The sequence below is a fragment of the Bactrocera neohumeralis genome, unplaced genomic scaffold (assembly GCF_024586455.1).
Source record: "Bactrocera neohumeralis isolate Rockhampton unplaced genomic scaffold, APGP_CSIRO_Bneo_wtdbg2-racon-allhic-juicebox.fasta_v2 cluster11, whole genome shotgun sequence".
Taxonomy (NCBI): Eukaryota; Metazoa; Arthropoda; class Insecta; order Diptera; family Tephritidae; genus Bactrocera; species Bactrocera neohumeralis.
In genome coordinates this window covers 20,388,891-20,407,865 of record NW_026089624.1, presented here as the reverse complement: position 1 = coordinate 20,407,865, position 18,975 = coordinate 20,388,891, and the positions used below count along the sequence as shown (strand labels likewise).

General features: G+C 38.8%; 2 protein-coding genes across 2 annotated transcripts; both read left to right on the top strand.

The window, feature by feature from the left end:
* Positions 1 to 7,833: 7,833 nt before the first annotated feature.
* LOC126766046 (uncharacterized) lies at positions 7,834 to 10,518 on the top strand. The gene has a single exon (XM_050483750.1). It carries the CDS (start codon positions 7,834 to 7,836, stop codon positions 10,516 to 10,518), a length of 2,685 nt encoding a protein of 894 aa, XP_050339707.1.
* Positions 10,519 to 10,534: 16 nt separating this feature from the next.
* LOC126766136 (uncharacterized) lies at positions 10,535 to 13,096 on the top strand. Its single transcript, XM_050483996.1, has one exon. The coding sequence runs from the start codon at positions 11,483 to 11,485 to the stop codon at positions 12,974 to 12,976; it is 1,494 nt and encodes a 497-aa protein (XP_050339953.1). The 5' UTR covers positions 10,535 to 11,482; the 3' UTR covers positions 12,977 to 13,096.
* The last annotated feature ends 5,879 nt before the right edge of the window (positions 13,097 to 18,975 follow it).

Sequence of the window (18,975 nt, the reverse complement as noted above, 5' to 3'; positions counted from 1 at the left end):
TAAATCGGCCACGGTAAGGTCATAAAGGCTTTTTTTAAAAATTTTTTCGTTACGTTAAAAGGGACAAAACCCCCCAAATTTTGGCGAAAGGACAGCTGTTATAATTTTTTTTTAAATTTTTAAAAATTTTTTGCCAAATAATGGTGGGGGTTTTTTTTTTTCTGAATTTCAGGTTTTTATTTACTGGGGTTATTTTTTTCCCTGTCCGGGGAGGTTGTCTGTTCTTTTTGCGTTCAAATCTAAAGCCAGGCGGGAGTTCCAGTAATGATTTCCCTTTGGGCATTGGCCCGTGTTTGGGTAGCGTTTTTTTTTATTATTGGGGAGGGTATTTTTTTCTGGCTTAAAAGGGGTTCGGTTTTAAAATTTCAAAAGGGAAAAAAACATGTTCAACCCAAATTCAATTAAGGGAATTTTTGTTTGGAATTCGAATCTTTGGTTCCGATTTTGTTTCAAAAAATTAAAAATTTTTGAAATTTTTTGAATTTTTTATCTTTAAAAACAAAAAAAGGGGTTTAACAAAGGTTGTTTTATGGACCCCTCCCCTTTTATTAAAAGTTGTACGTTTTTTCATCTTCCCGTAAAAAGAGGCGTTTTTTCCCCCAGTTCCTTTTTTTTAACAAGTATTTTTTCCCAACAGGGAACCCCTTATCCTGCCTGTTCTTATGAGTTGTTAGTTCTTCTTCCGTGCGTTTAAGTGGCATGGTACGGTTGTCATCTCTAATTGAACGAAATACGTTACTGGTGTGAATGGGACTCACTTAATCGTAGCTAAAGTGACAATTTCAACATCATCAAGATTTTGTCAAGTTTAAGGCATCGTGCTATTTCCATTAGTGTGCTATGGAATCGCTCCACTCGACCATTTGATGTACTATGTGGAGCAGGAGCATTCGCAATGTCGATATTGAAGACTTTTAATGGCTTTGATGCTGTGTGAATTCAGCGTCTTCTCATTGTCGCAATAAACTATTCGAGTACCGAAAACATGTTGAGCAACTGAAGGAGCTGTGGTTTGACATCTACTTCATTTCAACGATTTTGAAAACTTGTCGATGCACGTCAAGAAGAACTTGGACCCGGTAGAAAATATGTCAATGTGAAGAATTTCTCCACACATGTTGGTATGGGGCGTTTGAGCGATGTTGTTTCTTTGGGTGCCGAGCATACTTCGCCCGAGCAAGTTCGACATCACAAATTGTTTAACTTTTTTCCCATTTTTTGGAAAGAAATAATCCTATAGAATTTGTTTTGTGTCTTCCCGCGTTGCCCGATGCGCTCTGTTATTTCGTTCAGCAGCGATAATTTCGTTGCTCATTCGGATTCGCAGTGTAATTTCGCTAACGAATTTCCTCCGTAAAACTTTTATAATTTTTGGAAAAAAGATAAGGCATATCATTTCTTACCGAGAAAAAAGGATTTATTAAAACTTTTGGAGGCCGTAAACACAACAGCGGTAAAACGCAATACACTGCGATCTGCATGCACTTGCACAGTTTCAACACGAACTGGTCGAAATGTTTCCAACAGTTAAATTCAGACATACGGAGAAATTCGTTAACGACATTACGAATCCGAATGAGCAGCAGGAAATTATCGCTGCTGAACATAACAGAGCGCATCGAGCAGCGCAGGAGAATACAAAACAAATTCTATAGGATTATTTCTTTCCAAAAATGGAGAAAAAAGTTAAAAAATTTGTGGGAAATTGTCGAACTTGCTCGCGGGCGAAGTATGATCGGCACCCAAAGAAGCAGCTTATTGCTCAAACGCCCATACCAACATATTGTGGAGAAATTCTTCACATTGACATATTTTCTACCGGGTCCAAGTTCTTCTTGACGTGCATCGACAAGTTTTCAAAATTTGCGATAGTACAGTCGTTGAAATCAAGAACGATAGTAGATGTCAAACCACAGCTTCTTCAGTTACTCAACATGTTTTTCGGTACTCGAATAGTTTATTGCGACAATGAGCAGTCGCTGAATTCACACAGCATCAAAGCTACATTAAAGAATCACTTCAATATCGACATTGCGAATGCTCCACCACTACATAGTACATCAAATGGTCAGGTGGAGCGATTCCATAGCACACTAATGGAAATAGCACGATGCCTTAAACTTGACAAAAATCTTGATGATGTTGAGGAAATTGTCCTTTTAGCTACGATTGAGTATAACAGGTCCATTCACACAGTAACGGGGATGAAGCCCCTTACCGTATTTCGTTCAATTAAAGATGACAACCAAATACCATGCCGCTTAAGAAACGCACAGGAAAGAGAACTAACAACTCATAATAAGAACAGGCAGGATAGGGAGTTCCCTGTTGGAGAAAAAGTACTTGTTAAAAATAACAGGAGACTAGGCAATAAGCTTACGCCTCTTTATACTGAGGAAGAGGTGGAAAAGGACTTGGGTACAACAGTTATAATAAAAGGGAGGAGGGTCCATAAGGACAACCTTCGTTAAACATAATCTAGAACCTAGGTGTTTCTAATGATAAACAATTAACAAAAAAGTTTCATATATGTTTTTAGGATTTTCATAACTTTGGCCATATCAATATCGGCAACGACAGGAAGGTTAATCGACTATACCAATGCAAGGTACATTCCGGTGGTCGGTGAGGACCTTGTAATTAGGGAGAATTCAGGACACATCAAGCATGTTACCAACTTGACACTTTACGAATTACTGAGAGACGAGACCATTAATGCCACAGACCACTTTCCTCAGTCACATATGAGGAAGTTACTAGACGCGGACATAAACCAGATAAGTCGACTGATACAAATGATAAACGCTCACCACAGACAGGCGATAAGCCTGAATGCCATAGGAATACATTACTGGAACTCCTGACCATGACGACTTCAATAGATAATGAACACAGAAGAACAGCTAATTAACTCGCAGGACAGACAGTTTACCATAAACACTCAAGTACAGAAAGAAATCAATAACCTTACCATTACAGTAAATAAAATCCTGAAATTAACAAAAGAAAGAGAAATAAACACCGGTCACCTTTATGACATACTTCTGGCTAGAAACAGAGCAATTATTACAGAATTAAATAACATTATAACAGCTGTCACTTTCGCCAAAATTGGGGTCTTAAGTCCCATTCTCTTAGACAGTAACGAAATAAATTTCATAACAGGAGACGAGCACTTCATTGACCTTACCGTGGCCGATGTTATGGCAGTAGCTAGAATTAAGATATTACAGTATAATAACATAATTTACTTTTTAATAAGATATCCGATACCTATGTTTAGATGTAAGAAAATTACTATTTTACCAGTAGCTCATGGCCACCAAATCCTGCACCTTGAAGAATCCATCTTAGCCAAGTGTTATAACCATACCGTAGCCGTAAAGAACTGCAGCACACAACACTAACGTTTTGCTTACCATCTCCGACTACATCATGCGCTCTGCAACTACTGACTCGCAACACCGCTAATTGCAGTACAACATTTAACAACCTCACACCAATTTCACCGATAAGTGACGGCCTTGTTGTCATCAAAGACCAATTGGCTGTCATCGAGGAAAATAATGAGGTCCCTATTACGGTCAACGGAACATACCTCGTGGTCTTCAAAAACAACGTAAAGATTAATGGTACGACTTTTTATAACGAAAATTCTACGTTGCCTCTAAAACCTGAAACTCCATGGGCTTCTACAATCAACTTGACGCAGCACACAGAAATATTAAGCGCTTCTTACCTTCACCATGTGAATGTAGAGAATGTTCAAAGGACCAATCACCTGCAGCGATCAATCCATTATGGCCACGTTACAGGTTTCTCAGCCTTTGGTGTCTTATTAATCATGACATTCACTGTTTACGTCCTTCTCAGGATAAGGAGGACCAAGAGAGAGATTATCATAGCCAGGTCCGTTGAAACTGCAATTAAAACCACTTCTTTGAGGACCGAGGACGTTCCCCATTTAAAAGGGATAAAGTTATCGCGAGGAAACGAAACACCCTAATTCCCGTCGTAATAAGAGCCTACCCCTCTGCACATGTCGCTAAGTTAGCACATTTTGCGTGAGAACATTGGCCAGACATCAAAGTAAACTAACACCATGCACGAGGCGCAAGGTCAGCAAAACGTCAGCAGAGGAGCCACAACGCGATGCGGGTTGGTGGCTTGAGCTAAGTTAGGGATAATTTTAAGCTTCCCTTTATACTTGACAACTAAGCCGAGATGACGGCAAATAAAGTAATTTTGAATAGATCATTACATTTGAATAATTTATATATATGATATTCTGTGCGCAATTCAACGAACTATTCACAATCAACGCATAGCAACGTATCCCATACAACAACAACTATTGGGTGCTGCAATTTACAAATGTACTACATGTTAATAATTTTTGTAATGAAGTAATTTTGTAAATTATTTTTTATATTATTTAAATAAAGTAAAAAAAATTTAAATTATTAAAAGAAAATTAGCCAAAATGTTGCCTTAAAACTTATGCGCTCTAGGCATTGCTTCACTTGCCATAGGGACGGGCCGGTCAAGAGATTTCCTCAGTCTAAGTGCTGACTTCGCTGGCAGTTGCTTACAAAACAACTGGTGGCAGTAAGTGTAAAAATATATTTAGTGCCTGGCTCGGCGTTGAGAGCTCTACTCATTAGTCCCAAGTACCTTGCCTTATCTTCTACTGCTAGCCTAGTATCATTTCATAATGACGGCATAATTTCTGGAATTATGTGTTTCTTAGTGAGCAATACTAGCTTTGCTAGAATTTAAGCTTAGTCCTCACAATACGGGTCTTATGTCATTTAGTATTATCTGCATAAGGTTAGTGAGGGCATTCAGAAATTTACTTCTAATCGAAAGTGCCACACCATCAACGTAGGCCACAAGATTTACTCCTTTCTTTTCTAGATGTACCAACATTTTATTCATTATTAAGATGCAGAGGCTTTGAGATTACGTTCCATCTTGAGATGTCTCTTTTCGGACAGTTCTCCTCATCATTGAAACTCCTAGCTATGAAATTATTTTCCTGTCTCCTGTCGGTTTTTACCTACCTACTACCTTTGTTGTATAACAAAAGCTTAGCAAGTAGTAAATACATTAGTTAAAGAGCAGCTCACCCCTTTCGTTGATGCCTGTGTTGCCCATTGTGTTGTGTGCATTGGATTCACTTCCAAATATAGTGAAACACATGGATGCTTTGCTGTTATGTACCATCTCCTTCACCAACTGCTATGATGCAGCTGGGATCCTTCATATCGATAGCTATCAGCCTGGCTCCGAGGTAAACCTTTCCAACCGTACGACCTTACTTATAAGTATCAATTACTGCTACTCAAATAAAGCCATTTGAAGGTTAGGGATTTTCCAGTTGCGGAGTCTTCGGGTTACATTTATCTGTAATAACAGCTTTATTTCTTTTCGCTACACCACTTCGCACATTCACCGATTTTACACGGTTCCCTGAGTAAGGTCAAATCGATCTGCTCCATCACATATTTATTGTAGGGTTTGTGCTACCTTCTTCTACATGAGGCATATGACGATTGCGATTTCAATGGTACCTGCTTTCAAGCAAAGAAAGCATTCTGGTCTACTGGGTCAGTCCTGATGTTCACTCTCACCACATCTTCGACACAATTTAATTTAACCCTAGTCCTTGCATTTATGAGGGTCCTCTGGGTGAGTATTGTAATGCTTGCTAGGTAATGCGAGTCGGCACATTGATGAACTGCTTAATTGCAGCTGAATTTCAGCGCCTTGAATTTTGGTAACCCACTTTTCGAATTCACTGAGGATGGAGTCGGACTTAACTTTCTTAAGAATCTCAGACTTCCATTCATCTTTTAGAAAATAAAATTGTCTGAGGTTAAGTTTTTAGGGGTTTTGCCGTTTTTAGTTTGACTTTCCTAGAAACAATATCCCACCGCTCTTTCATTGGAGCTTGGGGTTATTCCCTTGACGGTATGTAGTTGATCGCTTAGTGCTTTGTTTACTCTTTAAATTCAGCTAGTGCTTGTTTTTAATACGCTTTTATTAGCTTCACTTGTATGTATGTAACTTTTTTAAGTGGTGCTGAAACCTAGAATATTTGAGCGACACTGTAGGAAGGCGATAGTAAGTTTAAGCACCTCACCAAAAAGATGCGCTTAAAAGTATGCAACATCTATATAAAACTAGTTTTGGTGATATTTGAATAGCATACTGAGTTGGGCGTCGACCGTTCATAAGATTCAAGGTTGTACCAGAGAACGTATATTTATAACATATATATCGTATATTTATAAATATACGTTCTCTGGTACAACCTTCTCTTATGAACGGTCGACGCCCAACTCAGTGTGCTATTCAAATATCACCAAAACTAGTTTGTACAGAAGATCATGCAGTAATTTATCTGGGCTCTCGACTGTTTGCTGCTGGACAAGCTTATGTAGCACTTAGTCGTTGTAGATCTTTGGACGGTGCTCGAATTGAAGAACTAGACTGTTCAAAGTTGACAGGTAAAACCCCATGTAGCATTGAAGCTTTAGAAGAAATGATTCGATTAAGAAGTAATAATTCGTAAAGTCGTTAATAGAACTTGATCGCAAATAATATAACAATAAGTCAATGAAAGGTTACGAGTAGATATTAAATGCTGCCTAATGATCGATTTACTTAACCCATACTACATGTCATAGTTCATATTTTAACAAATTTGGGGTTTCTCACATCAAACTAAAAAATTAAAAATAAATATAGTTTAAAAAAACTAAAAACCATGCTTTTAAAACATATCAAACTAAAAAGTGAAAAATAATTCCTGCATTATTGTGAGAAAAGCGTGAGGTGCTTGGTCATATATCGAGCATTCCACGCTTTTCTCACAATAATGCTGGAATTATTTTTCACTTTTTAGTTTGATATGTTTTAAAAGCGTATTTTTTAGTTTTTTTTTTAAACCATATTTATTGTAGTTGCGATATCTTATCTTTGATATTTCGCTTGGTTGACCAGTGAGGTCTGCTTTAGCAACGCTCGGGGTTACCAGCAGATTAACTATGATGATGTTATTAGTTGGTCACGTGGTTTTATCTGTTGTTCATACGTTAAGCAATTGATGTAACGGTGTTAAGCGATTGGATGTTTGGTGTTATTACCAGTAGACCTGGTGATTGGGGAATTTTGTTGCTCCGTTGCTCTCAACTTGGTGGCGGTTATGATATTTGTTGTTTTCGTTTTAGTTGACATTTTCGCAGTTACGTAAACAACTCAGAGCGCCACCTGATAATTAAGTGGCATCACCTACTACTTTTTGTAAATTTTGGCACTCTGCAATCCTGTCATACATTAGATGTAACAATTGCTTAAATAAATAACATTCGCTTTTATAACGTGAACAAAACAACACGCATTCGGCTTTTTGTTCTATTTCGCTTTTCATCGCTATTCGTTCGAGCGCAAAAATTCTTGCGCGACGACATACATTTGTTGGTGACCCCGACGTGATACCGCGTGCAGTTAGTTATTTTGCACACTTTGTTGCTCCTTTCGCAGTACCGTGTACAGATCACCAGATCCTACAGTTAACTCATCGCGGTTAATAGTTTTGTTGTTCGTTCGTTGGTTTTTTCCTATTTTGCCGTGCAAAAATATACAGTGTACAAATCACGAACTTCAACTGTTAATTTAGTAAAACAGTTTCATTTAAACCGTATTAATATAAACAGTTTGCTGTGCAAACAGTTACCTCGCAACATTCGAGCAGTCAAAAAAAAAATGTCGTTCTTAAAAAGAAAAAGTGAAGCCATTTTACGCAAGCTAAATTCAACACCACTTAGTATGGAAGAACTTAATTCCATGGATCACGCAGAGCTGTCAGTCAGATCAGAACAGCTCGATCGTATTCAACATCAATTCGAATTAACGCAGTCACAATTGGAGGAAGAGGACCCTGATGAGCTTGAAACCACCACTCGCGATGAATTCGCTGCGACTTTCATCAGAGTTAAGGCAGCGTTTACGAGGGAGTTAAGCAAGTTGGATCCTCAAGTAATGTCATCTACGAGAAATCAACCTTTACAGGAGCAGCCATCGGTCATTGTGATGAAACAACCAAAGTCTCGTCTGCCGCAGTTGCAGCTACCATCATTTGGAGGAGCGTATACTGATTGGCCGAATTTTTTTGGCATGTTTCGAACAATAGTACACGATGACACAGAATTGTCAAACTTGGAAAAATTCCAGCATCTTCGTTCATGCCTAAAGGGAGCAGCACTGGATACTATCCAATCACTTGAAATGCGTGACGAAAACTACACAATTGCTATGAAATTACTTAGTCAAAGATTTAGTAATCGACGTTTGATTTTTCAGGCACACATTCAAGAGCTATTCGGATTGCAGAGGGTGAGCACTGACAAGAAATCAGGAGAGTTGCGTTCGCTGGTGGACAAATTAGTATCGCATGTTCGAGCCTTGCATTCGTTGGGTACGATCGAACAAATAGCTGATTGTTTGCTTCAGTATATCGCTGCACAGAAATTAGATCCCGAAACACACGCATTGTGGGAAGAAAAGATTCCAGTTGAGGAGTTACCCACGTGGACGGATATGGCTACGTTCTTGCAGAGGAGATGTCAAACATTAGAAAATGTGACTCATGCTATGGTAACAAAAACACCTAGCACACAGGTGAGCAATACAAAGTATCGTAAAAATGCATTTGTTGTTTCTAAGACTTCCACCAAAAGTTGTGCGATTTGTCAAAAGCATGACCATATTGTGTACACGTGCCCACTATTCGCAAGTTTGAGTCCAAGTGACAGGTGGAAGGAAGCCAAAAGAGCACATCTGTGCATAAATTGTCTCAAACCAGGACATCAGGTGCAGCAATGTAAATCTTCTACATGTCGTTGTTGTTCCATGAAGCATCATACCCTGCTGCATTTTACTCAAGTCCACCCAGCCGCAACTGGTATTTCTGAAACCACACCTGGTCCATCACAGCCAGCTGTCCTCGTCACAAGGACATCAAAAAGTCGCTCACCTTCACCTCAGTCACGCTCTTGTTCAACTGAATGTGTGCTTCTTGCAACTGCTATTGTTTTCGTTCGCAACAGTGTCGGATCGCTAATACCATGTCGCGCGATCCTCGATTCTGCTTCACAAATCAACTTTATAACGACGAGATTAGCAAATCAATTACAAATTAAAAAATCTAAATCATCGTTAGCAGTTTCCGGTATCGGAGATTCGGAATTTATTGTTAATTCTAGCGTCAACATTTCAATTCATTCTGTACATAACAGCTTCAGTGCCAATTTAGAATCTGCCGTAACTCCAACAATCACCGATTATCAGCCAAATTATCCACTCGAAATCTATGATTGGGATATTCCAGCGAATATCAACTTAGCTGATCCCGAGTTTCAGAAGCCCCAACGTGTGGATCTTCTCATAGGTGCAAGCATATTTTTTGATTTGCTTTGCATTGGTCAAATTCGTTTAAAAAATAATTATATTCTCCAAAAAACTCGTTTTGGATGGATCGTATCGGGTGGCCAAAGCACATCGCCAAAGCTATCATCGTTTACAACAACAGTAACAACATCTCTTGAGTGTGACGCAGATCATCCATCTACCAATGAATTGGTGCGTTCATTTTGGGAAATAGACAACAGCTTTGAGCCCATTAGTAAGGCAACAAGAGAGGAACTCGATTGCGAAGATCACTTTAAGGCAAACTACAGTCGTTTGCTGACAGGCGAATATTCGGTTCGCTTACCTCTAAAGCCCAGTATTAGCCTTCTTGGTGATTCCTACGAGCAAGCGTTACGACGGTTTCTAACTCTTGAGAGGCGTCTCGAACGTAATAAGGAAGTAAAATTACAATACGTATCTTTTATGAAGGAATACCTCGAACTTCAACACATGTCTCCAGTATCGAAGCCAATACCATCGCTACCCACATATTTTATCCCACATCATTGCGTGTTCAAAAACGATAGCACAACAACAAAGCTTAGAGTCGTATTCGACGGCTCAGCACAGACTACAACTGGTTATTCATTAAACAATGCGTTGATGGCAGGTCCAACCATTCAACCAAAGTTAGCCGACACTCTCCTTCGTTTTCGTGCAAATCCAGTCGCCCTAACAGGAGACATTTGCAAAATGTATCGGTGCATTCGAGTTACCGCACCTGATAATTACTTGCAATGCATACTTTGGAGGGACGATCCAAAAGATGACATAAAAATATTCAAACTCGATACGGTTACTTATGGGACAAAGTCTGCACCATTTTTGGCTATTCGCACCATGCATCAACTTGCGGTCGATGAAGCAGTTTTATACCCCATTGGCTCCAAAATAATTCAACGCGATTTTTATGTCGACGACTTAATCACTGGTGCGCACACCATTGAAGAAGTAAAAGAAATAGTGAAACAAACCTCTGAGCTGTTAGGTAAAGGAAATTTTAAAATTCGAAAGTGGTGTTGTGTTCAAATAAACCAGAAGTGATTAGCAATGTGCCGGATACAGATAAGGAGAAATTAATCAAATTCGATGATGGAAGTGTTTTGACAAAGACGCTTGGACTTCAATGGAATCCCGAGGCTGATATTTTCATATTTTCGTTTACTCCTCGCCAAAACAATAGAAAAATTACTAAGCGCTCAGTTTTGTCGATTATTGCTCAACTTTATGATCCATTGGGATTAATTGGACCCGTAGTGTGCAAGGCAAAAATATTCCTTCAGCGACTGTGGGTGGAGAAGATCGATTGGGATGAAAGTCTACCAATGACTTATCAAACAGCATGGCTTCAAATTTACGATGAGTTTAGTAGTATAGGAAATAAGACCTTTCCACGATATGTTGGCTTACCAAATTCTAGCTTGGAATTACATGCATTTTGTGATGCCAGTCTCTCAGCTTACGGCACCTGTATCTACGTAGTATCTCGTTTAGGTGGACACGCACATTCCACGTTGCTCTGTTCAAAATCAAGGGTTGCGCCATTAAAAACGGTCACAGTTCCTAAACTAGAGTTATGTGCAGCTGCGCTTCTGGCTCAAGTAATTCAGTCTATATGCAATTTACGAATATTTAACTGTCGGTTCTTTTGCTGGTCGGATTCTACAACGGTTTTGTCATGGATCAAGGAGGAGCCTTCACGTTTTAATATTTTTGTCGCCAATCGCATTACAAGTATACAACATTTAACAAATGGCATGGAGTGGCGGTATGTACCAACACATCTGAACCCTGCAGACATCTTGTCGAGAGGTGCATCGCCCATAGAGTTATCAAACTCTTCACTTTGGAAATTTGGACCCCCATTTCTGCTTGATTTGGAAACAAATTGGCCTAAAAGTAGTATTCGCGTTAGAAATTTACCTGAACGGCGAAAAATGCATTACTTTCGTCAACTTCAGTAACTGATATTTCGCTTGATTGTAAATATATAAACTCCTTTACAGTAATGCAGCGCATATATGGTTACGTCCACATGTTCATCAAAAAGGACCATTCTGGTATTCTCGATACAACACACATTCAACAAGGAACCTGGTATTTACTTCGCATGGTGCAAAGAGTGAATTTTTCTTCTGAATACAAAGATCTTAAAAGGTCTGTGCCAATAAGTACTTCGAGTAAATTGGCGTCCTTGTCACCATTTTTAGACTCATTTGGACTTATTCGAGTAGGTGGTCGTTTAGAAAATGCATTATTGGATTACCATTCACGACATCCAATCATTCTACCCAAGGGACATCCCCTAACAGAATCTATTATAACACATTTTCACCATCAGAATTTACATGCCGGACCTCAAGCATTACTTGCTGCAATACGACAACAATATTGGCCCCTGGGAGGAAAAAAGGTGGTGAGTCACATAATAAGCAAGTGCGTGCGATGTTTCAGATTACGACCCAAGATTTGCGAACAGATTATGGGAAACTTACCAGAAGACCGCGTCCGTCAAAGTCGAGCCTTTCTTATCACCGGAGTTGACTATTGCGGACCGTTCTACTACCGATCTGAAATAAGAAGCAGACCATCAACGAAATGTTACATAAGTCTCTTCATATGTTTTACAACGAAGGCGGTTCATATGGAAGTCGTAAAGGATCTATCAACTGAATCCTTTCTAGCAGCATTGCGTCGTTTTTATTGTACCCGTGGAAAACCAAAGGTCATTTGGTCTGATAACGCAACAAACTTTGTTGGAGCAAGAAATGAAATGGCAGAATTACAGCAACAATTTCTCAAGCAGCAACATGTTGAAGCAGTTTATCGTCAGTGTCTTGTTGAAGGAATTGACTGGAAGTTTATTCCACCTCGGTCTCCTCATTTCGGAGGTCTTTGGGAGGCCTCAATTAAAATAGCGAAATTCTATTTCTGGCGAATTGTTGGTTCTGCAGTACCCACTTTTGATGAACTTAGAACACTCGTATGTCAGATCTCAGCAGTCATTAACTCTCGACCACTTTGTCCAATTACAGAAAATCCCGATGATTTAGATGTTCTCACACCAGGCCATTTCCTTATAGGTGCACCACTAACGTCTATACCGGAACCAAACCTTTCAACAATAAACACCAGTCGACTGAGCAACTGGCAGCGAATACAATTCATGCAACAGACTTTTTGGAAGAGGTGGAGTTCCGAATATTTATCACTTTTGCAACAACGCTCACGATGGCGATATCCAAGGAACAATCTCCCAATTGGAACTCTTGTCCTTATAAAGGATGAAGCATTGCCACCACTCAAATGGCTGCTTGGAAGAGTCACTAAGGTCTTCCTGGGGAACGATTCTAAAGTTCGTGTAGCTGAAGTTAAAACGGCCAATGGTATTTGCAAACGAGCCATCTCTAAATTGTGCGCTCTTCCCATCGATGATCATTTAGCTGGCGGTATGACTCGCCATCGGGGGGAGTATGTTCAGAGCACTCAGAGCGCCACCTGATAATTAAGTGGCATCACCTACTACTTTTTGTAAATTTTGGCACTCTGCAATCCTGTCATACATTAGATGTAACAATTGCTTAAATAAATAACATTCGCTTTTATAACGTGAACAAAACAACACGCATTCGGCTTTTTTTTGTTCTATTTCGCTTTTCATCGCTATTCGTTCGGTCCGCGATGACTTCCAATATGTTTGCAAAATTCTTCAAGTCAAACTACCGTACTAATTCTCCTAAAATACTTCCTATCAGCATGAGCTCTACTCTAGCAAAATTAACAAAATTTGATCCTTGATCACAGACTAGTTGACAGGTATTCCCTGGAGTTTCTCATCACTTTAAAAACATACGTACTTCTGATCTAAGAATTATGGACGAAAAAGTGTGCAACTGGTTGGGAAAAGGAGTTATTTTGTTCTGGTTCTAACTTCAATTCGAAACCGATGATAGTCAAACAACTGACGTTCAATAACAATTTTGTGGGAAATATATTTTGTGAATATGAGTGTTTTTATTGTTTCTGCTTTTTCAATATACCGAAATGATTGGAAAAAATAATGACAAAGTTGCACGACGCATTTTAAGAATCAGTGTAAGTTAAATTACATACGTTTAAACTGTATGAACAATGTTAACATGACGCATCTGATTATTTACAGATTTATAATATTATTAGCGGTATAAGGCCATTAAAAACGACCATAACCATTGAGCTAAAATTAGCAGCCACGTTAAATTTCTGGCGGAAGAAAGATTTCAGAGATCCATTGGAAAAGATTCCCATATCGCGCTTGACAGAACGATTGTGTCGAAAATTTTGGATGGGCAATTCAAAAGCCAGTCAGAGTTTTTTGTGAAGTTTTATATTTCCTACTTTTAATACGCTTGCAACATGTTACTACAGAGTATAATAGTTTTTTTTCATGCAATGGTTATTTGTATTACACCGAGATAGATATAGATATATGTAAGTGACATATCCTAATGTTTCATTGGAGACTTTTGCCAGCAAAAGCATCGAATGCAACATTGCCAACATGCTTCAATTCAGCATTTTCGCCATTGAAAGCGGTCCCGCACATTAAGCGGCACCATTTGTAAAATCGTTTTTGTCACTTCACACTCTGATTTCATCATCCCACTCGAAAGGTCATAATTGTTGGTTTTCACTAAAAGTGTTGTTTAATATAATTTAAAGCTATTCAAATAAAATCTATTTTTGTTAATAAAAAATATTACTGGCGCAGTCGGTAGGATCTGCGCAAAAGATCCTAAATAAAAGAACCTATTCGTCTATTCGTCTAAAAATACCCTGAACAACGAGTCGGGCTGTACCTTTTTTTGTTTTTAAAATACACACAATCGTGTAATAAAAAATAAACTAAAATAAAAAAAAAATAAATAAATAATTAATTTTGATACGTTTTAAATGGAAAAGCTTTTCGGGTTGGCAAGGAGCACAATATATGTAGTGAAAAAAAAAATCGTGAAGGAAAAGTTTACATGCTATGGAACAGGAAGATCGGATTTAATGAAAAAAACAGTTTTTGGTTTATCATACAAGGCAAAAAGATTAAAACCTTAACATCGTGCATTCGGTGACTCGGAACAACGTGTTAGTGAAAGCACGTGGTAGTGGAAAAGTGAAAGATATCGTTTAACATCGTGCAAAAGAATGTATATCGTAAAATACAATTTCATTAAAACTTAAACATCGTAAAATAAACATTTGATAACCCTAAACATTGTGGGAGTGGAAAAATGAAAGAGAACGTTTAAATCGTGAGGAAAAAATATCGTAAAGAACAAATTATCGTAACAAATAAAACTAAATTGTTTAACATAGAGAGTGTATAGCCAACGTAAAAAAAACGTGAAAAGTGAAGAAAAAATATCGTAAAGAACAAATTATCGTAACAAATAAAACAAAATTGTTTAACATAGAGAGTGTATAGCCAACGTAAAAGAGAAACGTGAAAAGTGAAGAGAAAATATCGTAAAGAACAAAACGAATAGTTTAACAACAAGAACGTAAAAGTGTAACGTCGAAGCGAAAAAAACGAAAAAATTATCGTAACAAACAAAACGAACTACGTTACGATCGAACAGTAGAACAAAAATATCACAATACGTTAAAAATAAAAATAAAATAGAACACAAAAAAAATAGAATAAAACAAAAAAGGAATAAAATAAAATCAAAATAATTAATATTCGATAAATTTTTCAACAAAACCTCTATTCCACAATCCTTAATAACAAAAAAAATTGCTGAAGAGAAAACGAATGCAGATTGTCGTAAGTGCGACTACCTACTTGGTGAAACAAAATCAAAAGTCCAAAGGCAACATTACAAACGAAGGTGAATAAAACCAAAGCAGACAGTTGGACGAACTAAGCCAAATTATGAAATCAATTAAAATTAAAGAGGCAAACAACAAAATGGAGCGTGAAACCAGAGAAATGGCGATTTAAAACATCAAACTTATTCAACCAATTGATGGTGATCGAAACTACTTAGCACTCTCTATTCAAGGGGTCGACGCGATCATGCCACAGTCTCCTGTTATATCGGAAGAGACGAAAGTATTCTATCTACACTGTGTCATAAAAATACTCAGAGGCGCTGCATTGAACGTGGTTAGGCGAGAGCAACCACCAGATTGGATGACGCTGAGGCAGTTACTTATAGATTAATTCGGAGAACACACGGCAGTTTCAACACTAATCTTAGAAATAAGCAATATTAAATTTAAAAACAATGTTAAGCTACTATGCGAAGAGATTAATTTAGAAGTTTGTAAAGTAAAGGATGTTATCAAACTAAAAAATTAAACTTGTTCAACTAAAATATTTTTGTATAATGAATTAAATCAGATAAGTTTGAAAACATTAAAAAGAGAATTGCCAAACTATTTAACTGCGTTAATAAACGCAAATCTTGCTACCGACCTTAAGTCAGCAATTAAAATATTAAAAGAAAACGATGTTTATGAAAATAATAAACAATTCTCTAAACAAAAAACAATTCAAAGAACTAACGCAAATTCGAAACTACCTAATTATATGAATAACAATAATAATAGTAATATAGAATATTTTGCAACCAATACGAATTAATTTCCAATTCGTTCCAATTACAACACTTTTTCAAAAAATTATCCATTGTCCAATCAAAATAATTATTATAAGAATAAACCATTTTTCAATGAACATAGCAATCAACAATATACTTTACAAAATAATAATTTCCCACAAGTTAGGCATACACCTTTCAATTCTGCAAACATTTATACTAATAGAAACTTAAATAATTTAAAACAAGATAAGATTCATGGGTCAAACCAATCTCGATTAAGACGCTTTGGCTATCCTGAACCAATGGAACAAGATGAGGTAAATTTTCACTTAACAGCCTCGGAAGGCCCCCCACAATTGAATTGAAATTTAATAAAAAATATTATAAATTTTTAGTCGACACAGGTTCATCAGTTAGTTTAATAAAGCCTGGAATATCCAACGAAAATATTATTTATGTTCAGCCAATAACATTAACAACAGCAATAGGAAAAGTTTGTCTAAATTAAACCCAAGAATTGTTTAGCGATGAACATATGAAAAAACTGAAATTTTTCGTTTATAATTTTTCGAATATCTACGACGGTTTACTTGGTTGTAATATACTTAAGCTACTTATAGCTAAAATCGATCTGGAAAAAAATATGATACATATGAATGGTGTTCGGTATAACTTTTTCAAGAATAAATCAAATTCTGTAAATTTTGATAATTGTCTTCAAGAATTAAATATAAATTAATTATATAACACTAAAGATAGTGAAAGATATGCGTGCGCTCCGAGGTCCTAACATCGACTCGGACCACTATCTTGTTGCAGCTAAGATTCGCACTCGCCTCTGTGCAGCAAAAACGCACGCCAACAAACACAAGGAAGGTTCGACGTCGAGAAGCTGCAATCACAACAGACAGCCGAACGATTTTCTACTCGGCTTGCACTCCTGCTCTCTGAGAGCACTAGTCAACAACTCGGTATAAGGGAACTGTGGGACGGCATTTCAAATTCCTTACGTACAGCTGCAACCGAAACCATTGGTTTTCGGAAAGAGCAAAAGAACAGCTGGTACGACGAAGAGTGCCGTGTCGCAGCGGAGAGAAAACAGGCTGCCTACCTCGCCACGTTACGATCGACCACTACACGTGCGGGATGGGATAGATACCGAGAGTTGAAGAGGGAAGCGAGACGCATTTGCAGCCAGAAGAAGAAAGAGGCCGAAATGCGTGAGTACGAAGAGCTTGATAAGCTGGCCGACAGGGGTAATGCTCGAAAATTCTACGAAAAAATGCGGCGGCTTGCAGAAGGTTTCAAGACCGGAGCATACTCTTGTAGAACCCCCAAAGGTGATCTAGTCACTGATGCCCAGAGCATAGTTAAATTATGGAGGGAACACTTCTCCAGCCTGCTGAATGGCAGTGAACGCACAACACCAGGAGAAGGAGAACCCGATTCCCCAATCACGATGACCATGAAGAAGTTCGAATAGCAATTGCCCGCCTCAAGAACAACAAAGCGGCAGGGGCCGACGGACTACCGGCCGAGCTATTCAAACACGGCGGCGAAGAACTAATAGGGAGCATGCATCAGCTTCTTTGTAAAATATGGTCGGACGAGAGCATGCCCAACGATTGGAATTTAAGTGTGCTATGCCCAATCCATAAAAAAGGAGACCCCACAATCTGCGCCAACTACCGTGGGATTAGCCTCCTCAACATCGCACATAAGGTTCTATCGAGCGTATTGTGTGAAAGATTAAAGCCCACCGTCAACAAACTGATTGGACCTTATCAGTGTGGCTTCAGACATGGAAAATCAACAACCGACCAGATATTCACCATGCGCCAAATCTTGGAAAAGACCCGTGAAAGGAGAATCGACACACACCACCTCTTCGTCGATTTCAAAGCTGCTTTCGACAGCACGAAAAGGAGCTGCCTTTTATGCCGCGATGTCTGAATTTGGTATCCCCGCAAAACTAATACGGCTGTGTAAACTGACGTTGAACAACACGAAAGCTCCGTCAGGATCGGGAAGGACCTCTCCGAGCCGTTCGATACCAAACGAGGTTTCAGACAAGGCGACTCCCTATCGTGCGACTTCTTCAACCTGCTCCTGGAGAAAATAGTTCGAGCTGCAGAACTAAACAGAGAAGGTACCATCTTCTATAAGAGTGTACAGCTGCTGGCGTATGCCGACGATATTGATATCATCGGCCTCAACACCCGCGCCGTTAGTTCTGCTTTCTCTAGGCTGGACAAGGAAGCACAGAAAATGGGTCTGGTAGTGAACGAGGGCAAAACGAAATATCTCCTGTCATCAAACAAACAGTCGTCGCACTCGCGACTTGGCTCTCACGTCACTGTTGACAGTCATAACTTTGAAGTTGTAGATAATTTCGTCTATTTAGGAACCAGCATTAACACCACTAATAATGTCAGCCTGGAAATCCAACGCAGGATTGCTCTTGCCAACAGGTGCTACTTCGGACTGAGTAGGCAATTGAAAAGTAAAGTCCTCTCTCGACGAACAAAAGCTAAACTCTATAAGTCGCTCATAATTCCCGTCCTGCTATATGGTGCAGAGGCTTGGGCGATGACAGCAACCGATGAGTCGACGTTACGAGTTTTCGAGAGAAAATTCTGCGAAAGATTTATGGTCCTTTGCGCATTGGCCACGGCGAATATCGCATCCGATGGAACGATGAGCTGTACGAGATATACGACGACATTGACATAGTTCAGCGAATTAAAAGACAGCGGCTACGCTGGCTAGGTCATGTTGTCCGGATGGATGAAAACACTCCAGCTCAGAAAGTATTCGACGCAGTACCCGCCGGGGGAAGCAGAGGAAGAGGAAGACCTGCACCCGTTGGAAGGACCAAGTCAGAAGGACCTGGCTTCGCTTGGAATATCCAATTGGCGCC

Coding starts and splice junctions, on each gene's coding strand:
- LOC126766136 (XM_050483996.1), top strand. CDS start 11,483: ATGCAGCGCATATATGGTTACGTCCACATGTTCATCAAAAAGGACCAT.
- LOC126766046 (XM_050483750.1), top strand. CDS start 7,834: ATGGAAGAACTTAATTCCATGGATCACGCAGAGCTGTCAGTCAGATCA.